General features: G+C 40.7%; 1 protein-coding gene across 2 annotated transcripts in view; it reads right to left on the reverse strand.

Moving 5' to 3' along the window:
- The window catches only part of B3GAT2 (beta-1,3-glucuronyltransferase 2), a 99,620-nt gene that overhangs the window by 54,331 nt on the left and 27,089 nt on the right, over window positions 1-18,200 (reverse strand). For both annotated transcript variants that reach the window (XM_003121263.4, XM_021089488.1), the window contains exon 2: window positions 1,504-1,648. In XM_003121263.4, the coding sequence (XP_003121311.1) occupies window positions 1,504-1,648 (145 nt within the window). The remainder of the gene's footprint in view (window positions 1-1,503; window positions 1,649-18,200) is intronic.

The following is an 18,200-nucleotide window of genomic DNA, read 5'->3' on the forward strand; positions in this document are numbered from 1 at the left end:
ATGTGGACTTTCTTTTGAGCTTCCCAAGGTGGGAATCCAGGGAAAGGAAGGATGTATCAGAGAAGACCTCAGTGCTCATTCATGCCACTGCCTCATTCTATTCAAGGAAACTAAGAGAACAAGATTTTGCCTCAATGCTCCTCTAGTTTTGTGCTCAACTAATACTTCTAAGCAGCAAAAAACTGGATTCTCAAAAGACACATTATAGTCAGCCCTGTTATTTTCAGAGCCATAAACTCAGTCTTGGTTGAGGAGATGACTCTTTTGAGAATCCCTGGGACCTTCCAGTATAGCTGACCTGCCTCTCTGTTTTCAGGAAGATGTGTTGGTAGAGATGCTAGCTCAGCTGTGGGACTGCAAGAACTGGGGACTAAGGAGCAAGGCTTGGGTTGGAAGAGAGAGAGGTCAGGATACAGAGAGGGGATGCAGGAGAGATCAGAGATCTAGACTGACCTTTGATTAGAGACCATGACACAGGATCGCACAAAGTTGGCACTCAAGAAATGCTGTTAAGTGTTGAGTTAAAATATCCTAATCTGTCCTCTCCCATGATGCAGGGTAGCTGACTGGACCTCCACAAAGATTCCCAGCACTTCTTATTCCCTCTTCATAACCTTGCTCCCTCAAATGTAAACTATTGTCAGAATAAAAGCAATGAATCCAGTTCAGAACATAGCCTCCATCCCATCAGAATTCTGAGCATAGTGATTCTGATTGCAGCTGGGAAACACACACAAAAGTTTGGCCAAGCATAGGCTGACAGAGCTCTGTTTCAGAGCTGAAGATGGATGAGATCAATTTTGAAGCTTTTCTGCCTTCATCTTCTAGATGTTTTTTTCTTGCTTTCAAGCTTCATGTTTCAAACTGCATCCTTCCACAGTTATCACAACCATCATTTCATATAACTCTCAGAAAATGAGTCACTTTAAGATAAAGCAGCATTTTAGAATCTGTGATCTATTACAGGTTTTATTCAATTGGTCAGAGGACAAGAACTTTAAAAGACAGCTATTATACTCAACATTAATACATGGTGGAAAAACCAGTCATCTGATATTATGTATTAGCTATTAAATGGATCAATAAGCACTAAAATGATGAGCTTACCTATACCTTATCACTATTAAATTTATCAATAAGCATGTAATATATTATAACCAAATGGACTTGCAGAACAAGACCTGGAAAGAGACAGGCCACAGGGCCTGGGGGGGGGGGGCAGCTCTGGTTCCCACAACTCAACTCCTCACCAGCCAGCACATCAACATTTGCTGGGTAAAGGGTGGTGTGGACAGGTGACAAAATGGAATGGAATGAGCATTTTCTAATCACCCCAAAAATCCCATTCTCCTTGAATCAACCAAAAGGCCGCCTTTGAAGATTTAGTTAAACAGTTCACTTGCTGAAATACCACCACCCAGGTTTTAGCCAAAGCAATTTTTCAGAGCGCCCTGCCTCTAGTGCATGGGAAAGCCAGCAGGATGACCCACCCACATGCCTTACCTGCCATGTCGATAGCAAAAGGTCTGTCTGCTCTCCAGCCTGTGTACCAGCCGACGACTTTGCCGTTTTCCACCAATGGACGTTCATAGCGGCGTCCACCAACCAGACCCACTGGCCACACAGAGACCTTGCGTGTAGTTCGCATCTATAAAGAGGGGAGAAAGATGTGGTTTAAGGTTCCTTAGGGGAAAGAGCTTAAAGGGAGGGAAGGAAGGTGAGCCACATGGAAGAAATGAGGGGGGTATAGATTTACAAAAGGTGAAAATTTCCAAAGAGACCCCCTCTGCTGACAGAGCATAACCCAGTTCACCTCTGTTGGGCTGCCCAGGTCCACTGCTGCGTGCTGTCAGACTCGGCCAGACGCCCATAGCTGAGAGATAAAGTTGTCAGTGTCTGAACATCACTTATGTGAAGCTAAGTTGTGACTGTCAAATATTGTCTATTTGTCTCAAAGTGGATCATAAACAATACTTGGTTCCTCTGGACATAAGGAGGTTTACTGCCCCCTTAGGAAATATTACCCAATTTCACACGGAGATGCCACAGGAGTGGCCTTTCTCTGATTTTATTTTTTAAATTGTTACAAACACAGAGACATCATGGCCAGGGACATTAATAACAGGAGCCAAATACAGAACAGACACCAGGCATTCTCCTAAAGACACATGTTCCTAAATTCATCTGCCTTTCAAAGGGAGTAGGACCACACCAGAGAGGAAAGGCCCCATGGAGGCAGCTAGACTCCCTGGTCCTCCCCTAGGAGACGCTCTTGTACTTGGGGGAGTTCCAGTTAAGGACAGCCCTCAACTGAAAGTTACCTTCTGGATTTTTTTTTAAGGGAAAAGGATGGTCACAACAAAGCTGGCCAATAGGGGGCAGCACTTTGGGAGAGAACTACCACCATCAACTCCTTCCAGGGCACGTGCTGCGGCCAGAATCAGCCCATGTGGTACCTCTGTGCAAACTAGAAAGATGTGCCCCTTTCTTGGGCAGACATATTTGTGCTGGGGCCCTGGCTTGACCATCAAAATACAGGCTGGATTTCAGCTCTCCTCCTCTTTCCAGCTGGAGGCGCCCTTGGGCAGGACATAAACCACACAGCTGTAGCAGGGGGGCCCACTGTGGAGGTCATTATACTTCCAACACCAAGGCTTTAGCTTTTATTTGCTACAGAATTCGGTCATGGTCAATTAACCGATGACTAAAATAATGATTATCATCAAGGAATTTTTTAATACAAGGAAGAAAAATTATATACTTGGGAAAGATTTTTCAAAATACAATTCCAGTGTAAAATCACATTATTAAATAATGAAAATAACTCAAAGCTCCCATTTGCCAAGTACCCCAATTCTACTTCTTTATTACCACCCCACCTCACTCCAGGGAGGCTCTGTATATTTTTTTTGGCCATGCCCACGGCACTTGAAAGATCGGGGCCAGAGATTGAACCTGTACCACAGCAGCAACCCGAGCTGCTGCGGTGACAATGCTGGATACTTAACCCACTGAGCCACAAGGGAACTCCCATACCCCCACCTCACCCCAGAGATGATTTTAGAGTATGAAGCAATCCAGGTAATGAAGATTCCACTCTATTGGTCTTACACAAATCTGAAATTACTATTTTTGTAGACTATCACTTCAATAAATCACCACGGTCTTGTGCTAGCTCATATTCACTTGAATGATAATTTTTAAAAAGTGCTGAGATGTAACTGCAGAAAAGGGTTAGAAGTCCTGAGTGTGATCTGGCTTTTGAAGCAGTTCCCTTGCTGACAAGGTTGTTTTGCCTGCTGGGGCCACTAAATATGTTTTCCTTTTGGGAATGTGAAATACTAGAGGGCAGAAGGTGCCTGTGTGACCAGCCTCCAATAAACACCCTGAACCTGAATGGGTTTCAGTGGCATAACAACCATACCTCCGTGGTTAGTTTTGCTGCTGGAGGAAAGGTGTGCTCGGAAGTCCCTTCATGGAAGGGAGAGGACACAGAAAGCCCCATGTGGATTCCCCCAGACCCTTCGTCCTGTCTTTTCTCACTGATCTGGCTACGGGTCCTTACTAACTGTCTTTTCTGTCTTAGAGTTTTTTTTTTTTTTTTTTTACACTGTAGTTACAGATCTCACCCCCCCGCCCCCACGCCCCCACTTTATTTTTGTCAGCATGTGGAAGTTCCCAGGCTAGGGGTTGAACTGGAGTTGCAGCCACTGGCCACAGCAACACCAGATTCAAGCCATGCCTACAATCTACACCACAACTCACAGCAATGCCAGATCCCCAATCCACTGAGCAAGGCCAGGGATAGAACCCGCATCCTCATGGTTACTAGTCAGGTTCATTTCCGCCAAGCCACAATGGGAACTCCCACAGATCCTTTCTTTACTGTCTTGACTTTACAGATTCTTTTTTTTCTTTCTTTCTTTCTTTTTTTTTTTTTTTTTTTTTTTTTTTTTTTTTTGTCTTTTTGCTTTTTCTAGGGCTGCTCTGGCATATGGAGGTTCCCAGGCTAGGTGTCCAATCAGAGCTGTTGCTGCCGGCCTACACCAGAGCCAGGGCAACACGGGATCCGAGCACGTCTGCGATCTACACCACAGCTCACAGCAATGCCAGATCCTTAACCCACTGAGCAAGGCCAGGGGTCGAACCCGCATCCTCATGGTTCCTAGTTGGATTTGTTAACCACTGCGCCATGACAGGAACTCCTACAGATTCTTTTTTTACCATCTTTTTTTTTAAAAACTTTTTTTAAACTCTTTTTTTTATTGTCTTTACTTTACAGATCCTTTTTCTACTGCCTTTACAAATCCTTACTTTTTTTTTTTTTTTTTACAGATCCTTTTTTCTTTTTTTACTTACAGATACATTAATTTTTTTTTTTTAACTGTCTTTACAGATCCTTACTCGCTGTCTCATCTCACTGATCTGGCTACAGATCCTTACTGTGTCATGGTAATGCATCCTAACCATGAGCACAACCACATGCTGGGTACTAGGGGGTCTTAGTAAATCATCAAACATGTGGCAGTCTTAGGGACTCCTGAAAGGATAAAACACACTTTTTCAAGGGCGAAATTTCATACACTTTGACATACACCAATCACCACGAACCCATGGCCCAAATGAAGATGATAAACACATCCATCACTCCCAAAGCTTCCTTGTGATCTTTAAAAAATCCATGCTTCTCACACTTTCCACATCCCCTACTCCTAGGCAATCATTGATCCCCTTTCTGTCTCTATATATTAGTTTGCATTTCACCAAATTTTATATGAATGGAATCTTACAGTATACAGTTTTTAAAAAATGGGCTTCTGGAGTTCCCGTCGTGGCGCAGTGGTTAACGAATCCGACTAGGAACCATGAGGTTGCGGGTTCGGTCCCCGCCCTTGCTCAGTGGGTTAACGATCCAGCGTTGCCGTGAGCTGTGGTGTAGGTTGCAGATGCGGCTCGGATCCTGCATTTCTGTGGCTCTGGCGTAGGCCGGTGGCTACAGCTCCAATTCGACCCCTAGCCTGGGAACCTCCATATGCCACGGGAGCGGCCCAAGAAATAGCAAAAAGACAAAATAAATAAATAAATAAATAAATAAAATAAATAAAAAATAAAAAATGGGCTTCTTTCATTCAGCATAACCATATGGATTTCCGGCCATGCTACAATGTATATCAACAGTTCATTCCTTCACATTGCTAAGTAGTATTCTATTGAATGGATATGCCATAGTTTTGGGTTTTTTAAAAAAATCCATTTACCTGTTGATGAACATCTGTCTTTGGACATTACAGATTAAGCTGCTATGAACATCTGTGTACATATTTATGCAGACTTCATTATTTTTGGAAAAATGTCTAAGAGTAGAATGCCTAGATCACATGGCAGGTGTACTTTTAATTTTTTAAGAAACTGCCAAATTATTTTCCAAAGTGGTTGTGCCATCTTACATTCCCACCAGCAGTGTATGACAGTTCCAGTTACTCCACTGCCTCATCAACACTTAGTATAGTTAGGCTTTCATTTTAGCCATTCTAATAGGTATTAGTGGTTTTAATTTGCATTTTTCTAATGACTAATTATGCTGAATATCTTTTCATGTGTTTATATGCCATTTGTATTGCTTCCTTGGTGAAATATTTGTTCACACCTTTTACCTGCGTTTAAAATTGTTTCTTTCTTTTCTACTGTTTTTTTGTTACTGAAATATTCTGCATGCAAGTCTTTTCTCAGATATGTGACTTATAAATATTTTCCTCTCATCTGTGTCTCCTCTTTTCATCTTCATAATAGTGTCTTTTGAAGGACAGAAGCATTTAATGTTGATGAAGTCCAATTTATCCTTTTACTCTTTCATGAATCATGCTTTTGGTATCGTATCTGAGAATAGTGTATCCTAACCTGTAGTTTTCTCCTCATTTCTAAAATTAATTATATATTTAGGTCATATATTTAGATCATGATCTATTCTGAATTAATTTGTGAATATACCAATTGAAATTCTTTTTTTTCCTTGCATATGGGTATCCAACCATTCCAACTGTATCTAACTGCCCTGGAACAACTGAACTGCCTTTGTGCCTTTGTAGGTCAGTGGCCACATGTGTGTGAGTTTACCTGGACACTCTCCTCTGATCCACTGGTCCATCTGGTGATCTCAATGCTGATACCACAGTGTCTTGATTTATGCGGTTTTATTACAACTGTTGTAACAGGTAGTATGAGTCCTCCATATCTGTTGTTCCTTATCAGAGTTATTTTGAGTGTTTACCTATGACTTTCAGAGTCAATCTGTAAATTCTGGCACATTTTGATTGGTATGCACTGAATCTATGTATCAATTCAGTGAGAACTGACATCTTTACAATGTCAAGTCTTCCCATCTGTGAACATGATCTCTCGCTCCATTTATTTAGATCTTTAATTTCTCTCAGCAATGTTTTGGAGATTTAATTTTGAATCAGTTTTAACAGTTAATGGTTTTGTGTCACAGGTCTTCTTCATAGGTGGAAAAAAAATTCAGAAAATTCACTAAAATTTTCACAAAAATACAGCCCTTTCCTCAACTCATTCTGCCTCAGCCCCCTGTTCCTTCTCACAATGAAGACAATGAAAATATTTCAATTTTTGCTTTATCTCAAATATGCCAAACATACTAAGGAACCAAACTGAATCTAATCTGTATTTTTCTTACAATGACAGAATGGTCTTATATCTAATAAGGCACTGAAAATAGTGCTGTGTGCTTTTTCGGAGATCTGTTTAAAATAACAATAATTTTTTGTTTTCAGCTCCTAAACTGCTTTATCCTGAGGCACTAAATTTTTAAATCTGAAAAACTGGTGAGCAGAGGGATTAAGATGGCAGAGTAGAAGGACTAGAGCTCACCTTCTCTTATAAAAGCAACAAAGTTACAACCAACTGCTGAACAACTTTCAATGAAAGAGACTACAAACTATCAAAAAACATATTCTACTCCAGAAGACAAAGAGGAGACTATATCAAGACAGTAAGAGGGGCGATTACAGGATATAAGCAACTCCACACCCACTGGATGGGTAGCCCACAGACTGGAAAGTAACTATAATACAGAGACTCACCTACGGGAGTGAGAATTTTGAGTCCCACATCAGGTCCCCATGCCTGGGAATCTGGCATTGGGAGAAGGAGCCCCCAGAGCATTTGGTGTTGAGGGTCAGTGGGGCTTGTGTGTAGGAGCTCCACAGGACCAGGGGAAATGGAGACACCATTCTTGAAAGGCACACATTGGCTTTCATGTGCACTGGGTCCCAATCTCTGCAAAGCAGAGAATCCATAGCAATCTGGGTCAGGCCTGACTGCAGTCCTTAAGAGGATTTCCTGGGAAAACAAGGGGTGACTGTGACTTGTTGTGGGGGAAAGGGATGCAAAGGTCTTGGGAATAATCATCAGTGTGCGCTCCTCTAGAGGTAGCCATTTTGGAAAAATCTAGCCCCACCCATCAAGGCTGAGAAGCCCCAGGTCAAACAATAATCTGGGTGGGAACACAGCTCCCCACCCACCAGCAAACAGGCTGTCTAAAGACCCACCCCCACCCCAGGCACACAGCCACATTTAATCTTACCCAGAGACAAAGACCAATCACCAGAGAGATAAGAATCAGCTCCACCTACCAGTGGGCAGGCACCAGTCCCTTCCATCAGGAAACCTACAATAAGCCCCCCACATCAACTTCAGCCACAAGGGGGGCAAACATCGGAAACAAGAGAGGCTACATCTCTATTATCTGCAAAAAGGAGAACACACCAAAAATCTATACAAAATGAAAAGGCAGAGAATTATGACCCAGATAAGGGAGCAAGGAAAAAAAAAAAAAAAAACAGAGAAAAAAAGAAAAGTGGTCTGGAGATTACCAACCTCCACAAAAAAGGACTTTAGACTGATGATAGTAAAGATGATTCAAGATTTTGGAAAGACACTGGAGGAAAACATTGATAAATTACAAGAAACACTGAGCAAAGAAATAGAAAATTTAAGAATTAAGTAAGCAGAGATGCAAAATAAAATAATTGAAATAAAAAATTCATTAGAAGCAACCAACAGCAGAATACAGGAGGCAGAAGAACGAATAAGCAAGGCAGAGGTCAAACTAGTGGAAATCACTGATGCAGAACAGAAAAGAGAAAGAAAGATTGAAAAGAAATGAATACAGTCTAAGAGAACTCTAGGACAATGTTAAACACATAAACAACCATATTATGGGGTGCCAGAAGAAGATAGAGAGAAGGAGCCAGAGAAAATATGAAGAGATAATGGCCAAAAACTTCCATAACTGGGGAAGGAATCACTCACTCAAATCCAGGAAGCACAATGAATACCACATAAAGTAAACCCAAGGAGGAACACCCTGAGACACATATCAATCAAACTGACCAAAATTAAAGACAAAGAGAAAATACTGAGAGCAGTTAGGGAAAAGAAACAAGTAACATACAAGGGAACCCCCATAAGGCAGATTTTTTTTCAGCAGAAACTCTGCAGGCCAGAAGGGAGTGACATGATATACTTAAAGTGATAAAAGGGAAAAAACCTCCAACCAAGATTACTCTACCCAGAAAAGCTCTCATTCAGATTTGAAGGAGAAATCAAAAGCTTAACAAAAAAGCAAAAGCTAAGAGACTTCAGCACCACAAAACCAGCTTTACAACAAATACTAAAGCAGCTTCTCTAGGTGGAAAAGAAAAGGCCACAACTAGAAACTAAAATATTACAAATGACAAGGCTCGCCAGTAAAAGCATACATATAGTAAATGTAGGAAATCATCCACACACAAATATGCTACAAAGATCAGAAATCATGAGACGAGGAGGGTACAAATGCAGCACACTGGAGATGTACTTTTGATTAAGAGAGCAACAACTTAAAACAGTCTTGTATGTATATATAGACTCATATCAAAACTTCAAGGTAACTGCAAACCAAAAATCTGCAATAGATACACACATGAATAAGAAAAAGCAATCCAGGAGTTCCTGTCATGGCGCAGTGGAAATGAATCCAACTAGGAACTATGAGGTTGCAGGTTCAATCCTGGGCCTCGCTCAGTGGGTTAAAGATCTGGCATTGCCATGAGCTGTGGTGTAGGTTGCAGATGCAGCTCGGATCTGGCATTGCTGTGGCTGTGGCTGTGGTGTAGGCCAGCAATTACAGCTCCAGTTGTATCCCTAGCCTGGAAACCTCCATATGCCATGGGTGCATCCTTAAAAAGACAAAAAAGTCAAAATAAATAAATAAATAAAATAAATTTAAAAAAAAGCAATCCAAATACAACACTAAAGATAGTCATCAAACCACAAGGGAAGAGAACAAGAGAAGGGAAGCAAAAAGAACAACAACAAAAAAATCCGAAACAGTTAATAAAATGGCAAAAGGAACATACATATCAATAATTACCTTAAACGCAAATGGACTAAATGCCCCAACCAAAGGAAATAGACTGGCTGAATGGATACGAAAATAAGACCCATATATATACTGTCTTCAAGAGAACCACTTCATTTCTAGGGATACACACAAATTGAAAGTGAGAGGATGGAAGAAAATATTCCATGCAAACGGGAATCAAAAGAAAGCTGGAGTAGCAATACTCATATCAGACAAAGTAACCTTAAAATAAAAAATACTATTTATAAGAGACAAAGAAGGACATTACATAATTATCAAAGGGACAAAGAAGGAATTACATAATGATCAAAGGATCGATCCAAGAAGAAGTTATAACAATTGTAAATATATACACACCCGACATAGATTCACCTCAATATATAAGGCAACTGCTAACAACCTTAAAAGGAGAAACTGACAATAATAATAGTGGGGAACTTTAGCACCCCACTTAGAGCAATGGAAAGATCATCCAGATAGAAAAGCAACATGGAAACATAGGCCTTAAATGATGCATTAGACCAGATGGACTTAATAGGTATTTATAGAACATTCCATCCAAAAGCAGAATACACATTCTTCTCAAGTGCACACAGAACATTCTCTAGGATTGATCATATCTGGGCCACTAATCAAGCCTTGGTAAACTTAAGAAAATTGAAATCATATCAAGCATCTTTTCTGAGGATAATGCTATACAACTAGAAATCAACAATAAGAAAAAAACTGCAAAAAAACCACAAGCACATGGAGACTAAGCACATGCTACTAAGCAACCAAAGGATCACTCAAGAAATCAAAGAAGAATTTTAAAAATACCTAAAAGCAAATGAAAACAAAGACACAACACTCCAAAACCTATGGGATGCAGCAAAAGTAGTTCTAAGAGGGAAGTTTATAGCAATACAATCTACCTCAGGAACAAGAAAAAGCTCAAACAAACAATCTAACTTTACACCTAAAGCAACTAGAGAGAAAAGAACAGACAAGACCTAAAGTTAGTAGGAGGAAAGAAATCATAAAGATCAGAGTAGAAATAAATGAAACAGAAATGAAGAAAACCATAGAAAAGATCAATGAAACAAAAAGTTAGTTCTTTGAAAAAAATCAACAAAATTCATAAACCCTTAGCCAGACTCATTAAGAAAAAAAGAGAGAGGACTCGAATCAATAAAATCAGAAATGAAAAAGGAGGAGTTACAAAAGACATCACAGAAATACAAGGAATCATAAGAGACTACTACAAGCAACTATATGACAACAAAATGGAAAACCTAGAAGAAATGGACAATCTTTCAAGACTAAACCAAGACAAAATAGAAAAGATGAAAGAGCCAAACACAAGTACTGAAATTGAAACTGTGACTAAAAAACTCCCAGCAAACAAAAGTCCAGGACCATATGGCTTCACAGGTGAATTCTATCAAACATTTAGAAAAGTGCTAACATCTATCCTTCTAAAACTATTCCAAAAAATTGCAGAGGAAGGAACACTTTCAAACTCATTTTATGAGGCCCGCATCAATCACACATACCAAAACCAAAGACACCACAAAAAAGAAAATCACAGGCCAATAACACTGATGAACATAGATGCAAAAATCCTCAACAAAATATCTGCAAGCCAAATCCAACAATACATTAAAAGGATTGTACACCATGATCAAGTGGAATTTATCCCAGGGATGCAAGGATTTTTCAATATCTGCAAGTCAATCAGTGTGATACATCACATTAACAAACTGAAGAATAAAAACCATACGATCCTCTCAATAGATGCAGAAAAAGCTTTTGACAAAATCCAACACCAATTTCTGATTATAAAAACACTCCAGAAATTGGGCATAGAAGGAACCTATCTCAACATAATAAAGGCTATATATGACAAACCCACAGCTAACATCATTCTCAATGGTGAAAGCTGAAAGAATGCTGCTAAGATCAGAAGCAAGACAAGGCTGTCCACTCTTGCCATTACTATTCAACATGATTTTGGAAGTCCTAGCCACAGCAATGAGAGAAGAAAAAAATAAAAGGAATCCAAATTGGAAAGGAAGAAGTAAAACTATCACAGTTTGCGGATGCCATTATACCTAGAAAATCCTAAAGACACTATCGGAAAACTGTTAGAGTTCATCAATGAATTTGGTAAAGTTGCAGGATACAAAATTAATACACAGAAATTGACTGCATTTCTATATGCTAACAACAAAAGATCAGAAAGAGAAATTAGGAAAACTATCCCATTTACCATTGCATCAAAACAAACAAACAAACAAACAAAACCCCTAGGAATAAACTTACCTAAAGAGAAAAAAGACTTGTACTCTGAAAACTATAAGACACTGATGAAAGAAATCAAAGATGACTCAAACAGATGGAAAGACATACTATGCTCTTGGATTGGAAGAATCAATAGTGTAAAAATGACTGTCCTATCCAAGTCAATGTATAGATTCAATGCAATCATTATCAAATTACCAAGGACATTTTTCACAAAACTAGAATAAAATATCTTATAGTTTGGAAGCACAAAAGACCCATAATAACCAAAGCCATCCTGAGAAAGAAAAATGGAGCTGGAGGAATCAGGCTCCCTGACTTCAGATTATACTACGAAGCCACAGTCATCAAAACCATATGGTACTGGCACAAAAACAGAAACACCAATCAGTGGAACAGGATAGAAAGCCCAGTATTAAACCCACGCACTACAGCCAACTAATCTATGACAAAGGAGGCAAGAATATAAAATGGAGAAAAGACAGCCCCTTCAATAAATGGTGCTGGGAGTTCCCGTCGTGGCGCAATGGTTAACGAATCCGACTAGGAACCATGAGGTTGCGGGTTCGGTCCCTGCCTTTGCTCAGTGGGTTAACGATCCGGCGTTGCCGTGAGCTGTGGTGTAGGTTGCAGACGCGGCTTGGATCCCACGTTGCTGTGGCTCTGGCGTAGGCTGGTGGCTCCAGCTCCGATTCAACCCCTAGCCTGGGAACCTCCATATGCCGTGGGAGTGGCCCAAGAAAGAGCAACAACAACAACAAAAGACAAAAGACCAAAAAAATAAAATAAAATAAAAAATAAATGGTGCTGGGAAAACTGGACAGCTACATATAGAATGAAATTAGGACACTTCCTAACATCATACACAAAAATAAACTCACAATGGATAAAAGACCTAAATATAAGATCAGATACTATAAAACTCTTGGAGGAAAACACAGGCCAAACCACTGTCTGCCATAAACCACAGCAGTATCTTCTCAGATCCACCTCCCAGAGTAATGAAAATAAAAACAAAAATGAACAAATGGGACTTAATTAAACTTAAAAGTTTTTGCCCAGCAAAGGAAATCCTAAGTAAAAAAAAAAAAAAGACAACCCACAGAATGGGAGAAAATATCTGCTAATGAAGCAACTGACAAGGGATTAATCTCCAAGATTTATAAACACTTCCTGCAGCTCAATATCAAAAAAACAAACAAAAATAACAACCCCATCAAAAATGGGAAGATCTAAACAGACATTTCTCCAAAGAAGACATACAGATGGTCAAAAAACACGTGAAAAAATGTTCAACATCACACTAATTATTAGAGAAATGCAAATCAAAACTACTATGAGGTACCACCTTACGCCAACCAGAATGGCCATCATCAAAATGTCTACAAAATATAAATGCTGGAGAGGGTGTACAGAAGGGGGAATCCTCCTACACTGTTGGTGGGAATGTAAACTGGTGCAATCACTATGGAAAAGAGTATGGAGATTCCTCAAAAAATTAAAAATATAATTACCATTTGATCCAGCAGTCCCACTCATGGCCATCTATCCAGAGAAAAGATACATGTACTCCAATGTTCACTGTAGCACTATATACAGTAGCCAAGACATGGAAGTGACCTAAATGCCCATCAACAGAGGAGTGGATAAAGAAGATGTGGTACATATATACAATGGAATGTTACTCAGCCATAAAAAGGAATGAAATAATGGCATTTCAGCAACATGGATGGACCTAGAAATTATCATGCTAAGTAAAGTTAGACAATGAGACACCAATGTCATATGCTATCACTTATATGTGGAATGTAAAAAAAAGACACAATGAACTTCTTTGCAGAACAGATACTGACTCACAGACTTTGAAAAACATACAGTTTCCAAAAGAGACAGGTTAGGAGGTTGCATCTGCGACCTATACCACAGCTCACAGCAACGCCAAATCCTTAACCCACTTAAGGAGAGCAGTTACTAAACACACATCCTCATGGATCTTAGTCGGGTTTGTTACCAATTGAGCCATGACAGGAACTTCCCAGTACACTCCAAATTTCTAAAGCAGCTCAGAGCTGACATTTATTCATGTTTTAATTTTTCAGAGGGTGGAAATGTTAAAGGAGAAGCAGTGACTATATGCAGGGGATGTGGATGGATTAGATTTCCAAGTACACTAGATTTTTTAAAGTTTCTTGTTTAAATACAGTCAGCCTGTGATATCATCAGGTTCCACATCCTTTAAACAATGGATCTGCAGTTGGTTGAATCTGCAGACATGGGGTCCTAGGATGGAACTTGTGCATCCTTAGATTTTTGGCATCTGCAGCAGGTTCTGGAACCAATTCCTGGTGGATACCTAAAGACGGCTGTGGTTTAAAACTTCAGAAAGCTCATATGACCTTGCCATGTACGCACTGGTCTGAGATTCCGTGTGGGTATTGTCATCACAGGGGCAGACACACGGCCCCTCATCACACAACCCTTGCACCACAAAGAGTGTGCCAGACATTTTGAAGGAAAACAGCATAGCTATTTACACAATGTCTTCACTTCACCCCTGGGAGCTGTGCTTCATTCTATGTCCTTTTCACTCAATCTATGCTTTGTAAGAATTCCTCTACAGCCGCCTTCTTTTCTGAGAGGAGGGGATGTAAAAGCACTTTCCTATAACTAAATGATTCTCAACATTGAAAAGCTTTGGTACTTTCTTTGCACAAAATAGCAGTTATATAACAGGGACGATGTCAGGTGCCTGGTGTCAGCTCTAGCCCAACAAGGAGGAGCACAGCACTGGATACTAAGAGAAACAGTAAGCAATTCACACATTTGTAAGACCCACAATATTAGAACAGGGCTGGCTCCCTAAGGCATTCTCTTCCTATTTCTTTAACCCTGGAGTCATACTCTGTCATCAACTCCTCCTGCCATGATCCCCAACCATGGGAACAGGGCTTTCCCAGCTACCAGCCCAAATCACCAGCAGACCAAATAAATGGCTAAAAGGCCCACAAGATACATGGGTACAATCTCCACCCCCCCTTCCGGCTAAATGCCTTTTAGACTGCCCAGGGCACTCAGTGTTTGTTATTTGCATCATCTTCTCCAGGAAAGGAGGGAGGCAGGCAACTATCATGTGCTCCCATGTCTGGGAACCTTACCCTCAACAAGCTCCTGTCTCTTTAGCCAACTGTCTTCCCTGCAGCTTCAGGCTGCATCGCTTTGGCCCCTCTCTAGCTAGCAGCCAGCTCCAGGGACTGGAACACTTCAGAGATCATACATATGTGATCATCAGAATGTCCTTAGAGTAAAGCAGGAAAAGTTAAACAAATGCCTTTAGCTTCCTTGAAGACCTACCAGTAGGTGAAATCTTGTTTTATTTTTTCTACAGGGAAAGGAACAACATTCTTGATCTTATGAAATGTAAAATGCTATAGGCAGCCTCAAGGAGCAGAATTACAATAATTTTACACCCCGTATCCTGCTTTTTAAACTAATTTCAGTGGCAAAAAAACACCCCATACCAAAAACAAAAAAAAATTCCCCTAAATGCAGGATATAATGAACTAAAGACAGAAAGGAAAGAGCAGCGCAAATATGATGCATAAATACAAGAGTGATGACTTGGAGCTGAAAGTCCTTTCCAATACCATTATGCATAAACATCTGATACTTAAAACACCGAAGCTACATTTACATGATCCAATACACCCCTACATTTTCTTTGGAAGAAGTTTGAAAATTAACATCTGCTTTCTCTCCCTAATTAGCATCTGCTCCCTAATGATTCACCATACATTTCCTTCAACTAATTGTTACCTGGCTCAGTGCTACTCACTTCACAGAACTGTACCCTGCCCTGCATCTTTTTATTTTTTGGCCAATTTTGATTTTCATACACCACCACTCCCACGGCATGAACTTCTAAGGTGCATAAGCCAATTACTTAAAGGAGCTAAGAATTTGAGAAAGCAGAAACGTCCCTAACATTATAATCTCAACCCTTCTCCTGTGTCACTGGGTAGAAGACTGAGAGGATCACATTTAACATTCTTGCATACTTCTTCTATCTTCTCACTAAATACTGATCACATACCTAGCATGTGCCCAGTGCTAGCCTCTGGGCAAGGCACACAAGGTCCTTGCCTACAAAGCCAATGTCCTAGGAAAGAAAAATCAGTAACACAACAGGAATTCCCATTGTGGCTGGGAACCTGACTAGTATCCATGAGGATGCAGGTTCAATCCCCAGCCTCACTCAGTGGGTTAAGGATCCAGTGTTACCATGAGCTGCAGTGTAGGTCATAGACGTGGCTTGGATCTAGTGTTGCTGTGGCTGTGGTGTAGGCTGGTAACTGCAGCTCCGATTTGACCTCTAGCCTGAGAACTTCCATATGTTATGGGTGCGTCCCCTCCACCCCCCAAAAAAAAGACAAAAAAAAAAAAAAAAGGCAGTTACACAACCAACTGAGACCTGAGCTACTCAGAATCAATGCTGATAAGGGCTTTCAGGGAAGCAGATGGTACCAAGAGGCATGTTACAGAGAATCTAACAGACCTGGGACCTGCTAAAGCCTCTGTGAGGACATGGACCTGAGCTAAGCCTAAAGCTTGAGAAGCACTGGCCACTGCAGAGAGGAAGACCAAACTTCCAAGGAAGAAAGAAACTCAAGGGCGCCAGGCCCTAGTCAGGAGCATTTCATCACATTCTTAGTAAAAACAGACCCATTTTGAACAAGCGACTGCTGGGTACCAGGTTTCTGACTCTTGGAGTGAGGAATTTACAGACAAAGCAACAGAAACATTTAGCATGATCCACATAGTTATAGATTAGAGTTGGAGACCTCAAGGAAGAACTCATGTTTAGCTTAAAACAGAGGTGGTTATATATAGCTGTGTGTGCATACGCTGGTTAATATACAGTTCCTTGCTCTGTCAGCTGGAGGGCCTAGAAGCCGTGAAACTCCAGTAACGAGGAGGCACGTACCACCGGATCTTGGTTCCTAATTCCATACTCCAATAAAGGGAACCAGATTACTTGGAGAAGTAGCTGACTCTAAGATTGGAGCAGAAAATACACAAGATGATCCTGGTGTATCTTTAGAGCCAGAAAGGAAGGAAGCACTCAAAAACACACAAATAAGCCCTGCAAAATGCATGCTGATGGGGGCATATAAAAAAACCACATGGGAGTCTAACAAATGGCAAGAACTGGGACAATCTGAGCAACAAAATTAGATTACAAACGAAAGTATAAAATAAATGCTGAACATGAATACAACCAAAGCATGTAAACAAAAGTTTGAATAAGTAAGCAGATGGGGACTATATAAATTATGTACGAGGTAAGCCTCCTCCCACCCAAGCAGGGAGAGCTAACACCCCATTCCTAGGGTGTAGGCTGCATAGCAATTTCCTGCTAAAGAGAACAGGATGGAAGAAACTTTACAGTGAAGAAACCCGACCAGCTTACCCCTGCTGGAGGACCACAGTCAGCATCCTCAGTGATAAGCCACGTTGACAGTACCGTCCCCTTCATATGCTGTGCTGAAATGAAAGTGGCACTTGACGTCTGAGCTCTTTTTTAAGACCATTCTCTAATAAAAGGAACCAGGACTCCTGGGAGAAATGGCTCATCCTAGGACAGGGAAGGGAAATATGCAAGATGAGCCTAAATCATCTTTTGGTGCCAGAAAGCAAGGAGGTGTTTAAAAACAAAGATCCCACAGAAGTCCACATTGATGGACGTCTGTCAAAAGAGCATGGCCCATCGAAAGAGCTCCCAGGGGTCAGAGCAATCTGAGCTATAATGTTGGTAGTATGTCTGAACCCAACATCATGAAAAGAGCACTTTTCTTCCCCCAAACCTGTAACTGCATTCTAGTTGTGAGAAAAACCTCAGAAAAAAATCCAGTAGAGTGGTGTGCTACCACATTACACCTGACCAAAACTGTCAAGGTCATCGAGGAAAACTGGGGAAACCATCACAGCCAGAGAGGAACCTATGGAGGCAGGATGACTAAATGTGGTGTGTACCCAGAATAGGATTCTGGAACAGAAGGATGACACTGGGTAAAAACTAAGGACATGTGAATAAAGAAGAGACTTTAGTTAATATTGATTCATTCATTAGAACACACGTCACATACCAAAGTACCTTGTTAACAAGAGGGGAGAGTTGGTGTGGGGTGTACGGGAACTTTCTAGTATTTTCTCAGTTTTTCTGTAAATCTAAAACAATATTAAAAATAAAGTCTATTGTTTAAAAAAAAAATCCCATTTCAAAGTGCCTAAGGTGACTATTCCTTCACTTCCTGCCCTATCAGGTTATGATGCAGACTTATTCTCTAGCTTGGGGTCTTTTTTTTTTTTGTCTTTTTTGCCTTTTTTAGGGCCGCTCTTGCAGCATATGGAGGTTCCCAGGCTAGGGGTTGAATTGGAGCTGTAGCCTCCGGCCTACGCCAGAGCCACAGCAACGTGGGATCCGAGCCGCGTCTGCAAC

The sequence above is a fragment of the Sus scrofa genome, chromosome 1 (assembly GCF_000003025.6).
Source record: "Sus scrofa isolate TJ Tabasco breed Duroc chromosome 1, Sscrofa11.1, whole genome shotgun sequence".
In the NCBI taxonomy this organism is placed as follows: domain Eukaryota; kingdom Metazoa; phylum Chordata; class Mammalia; order Artiodactyla; family Suidae; genus Sus; species Sus scrofa.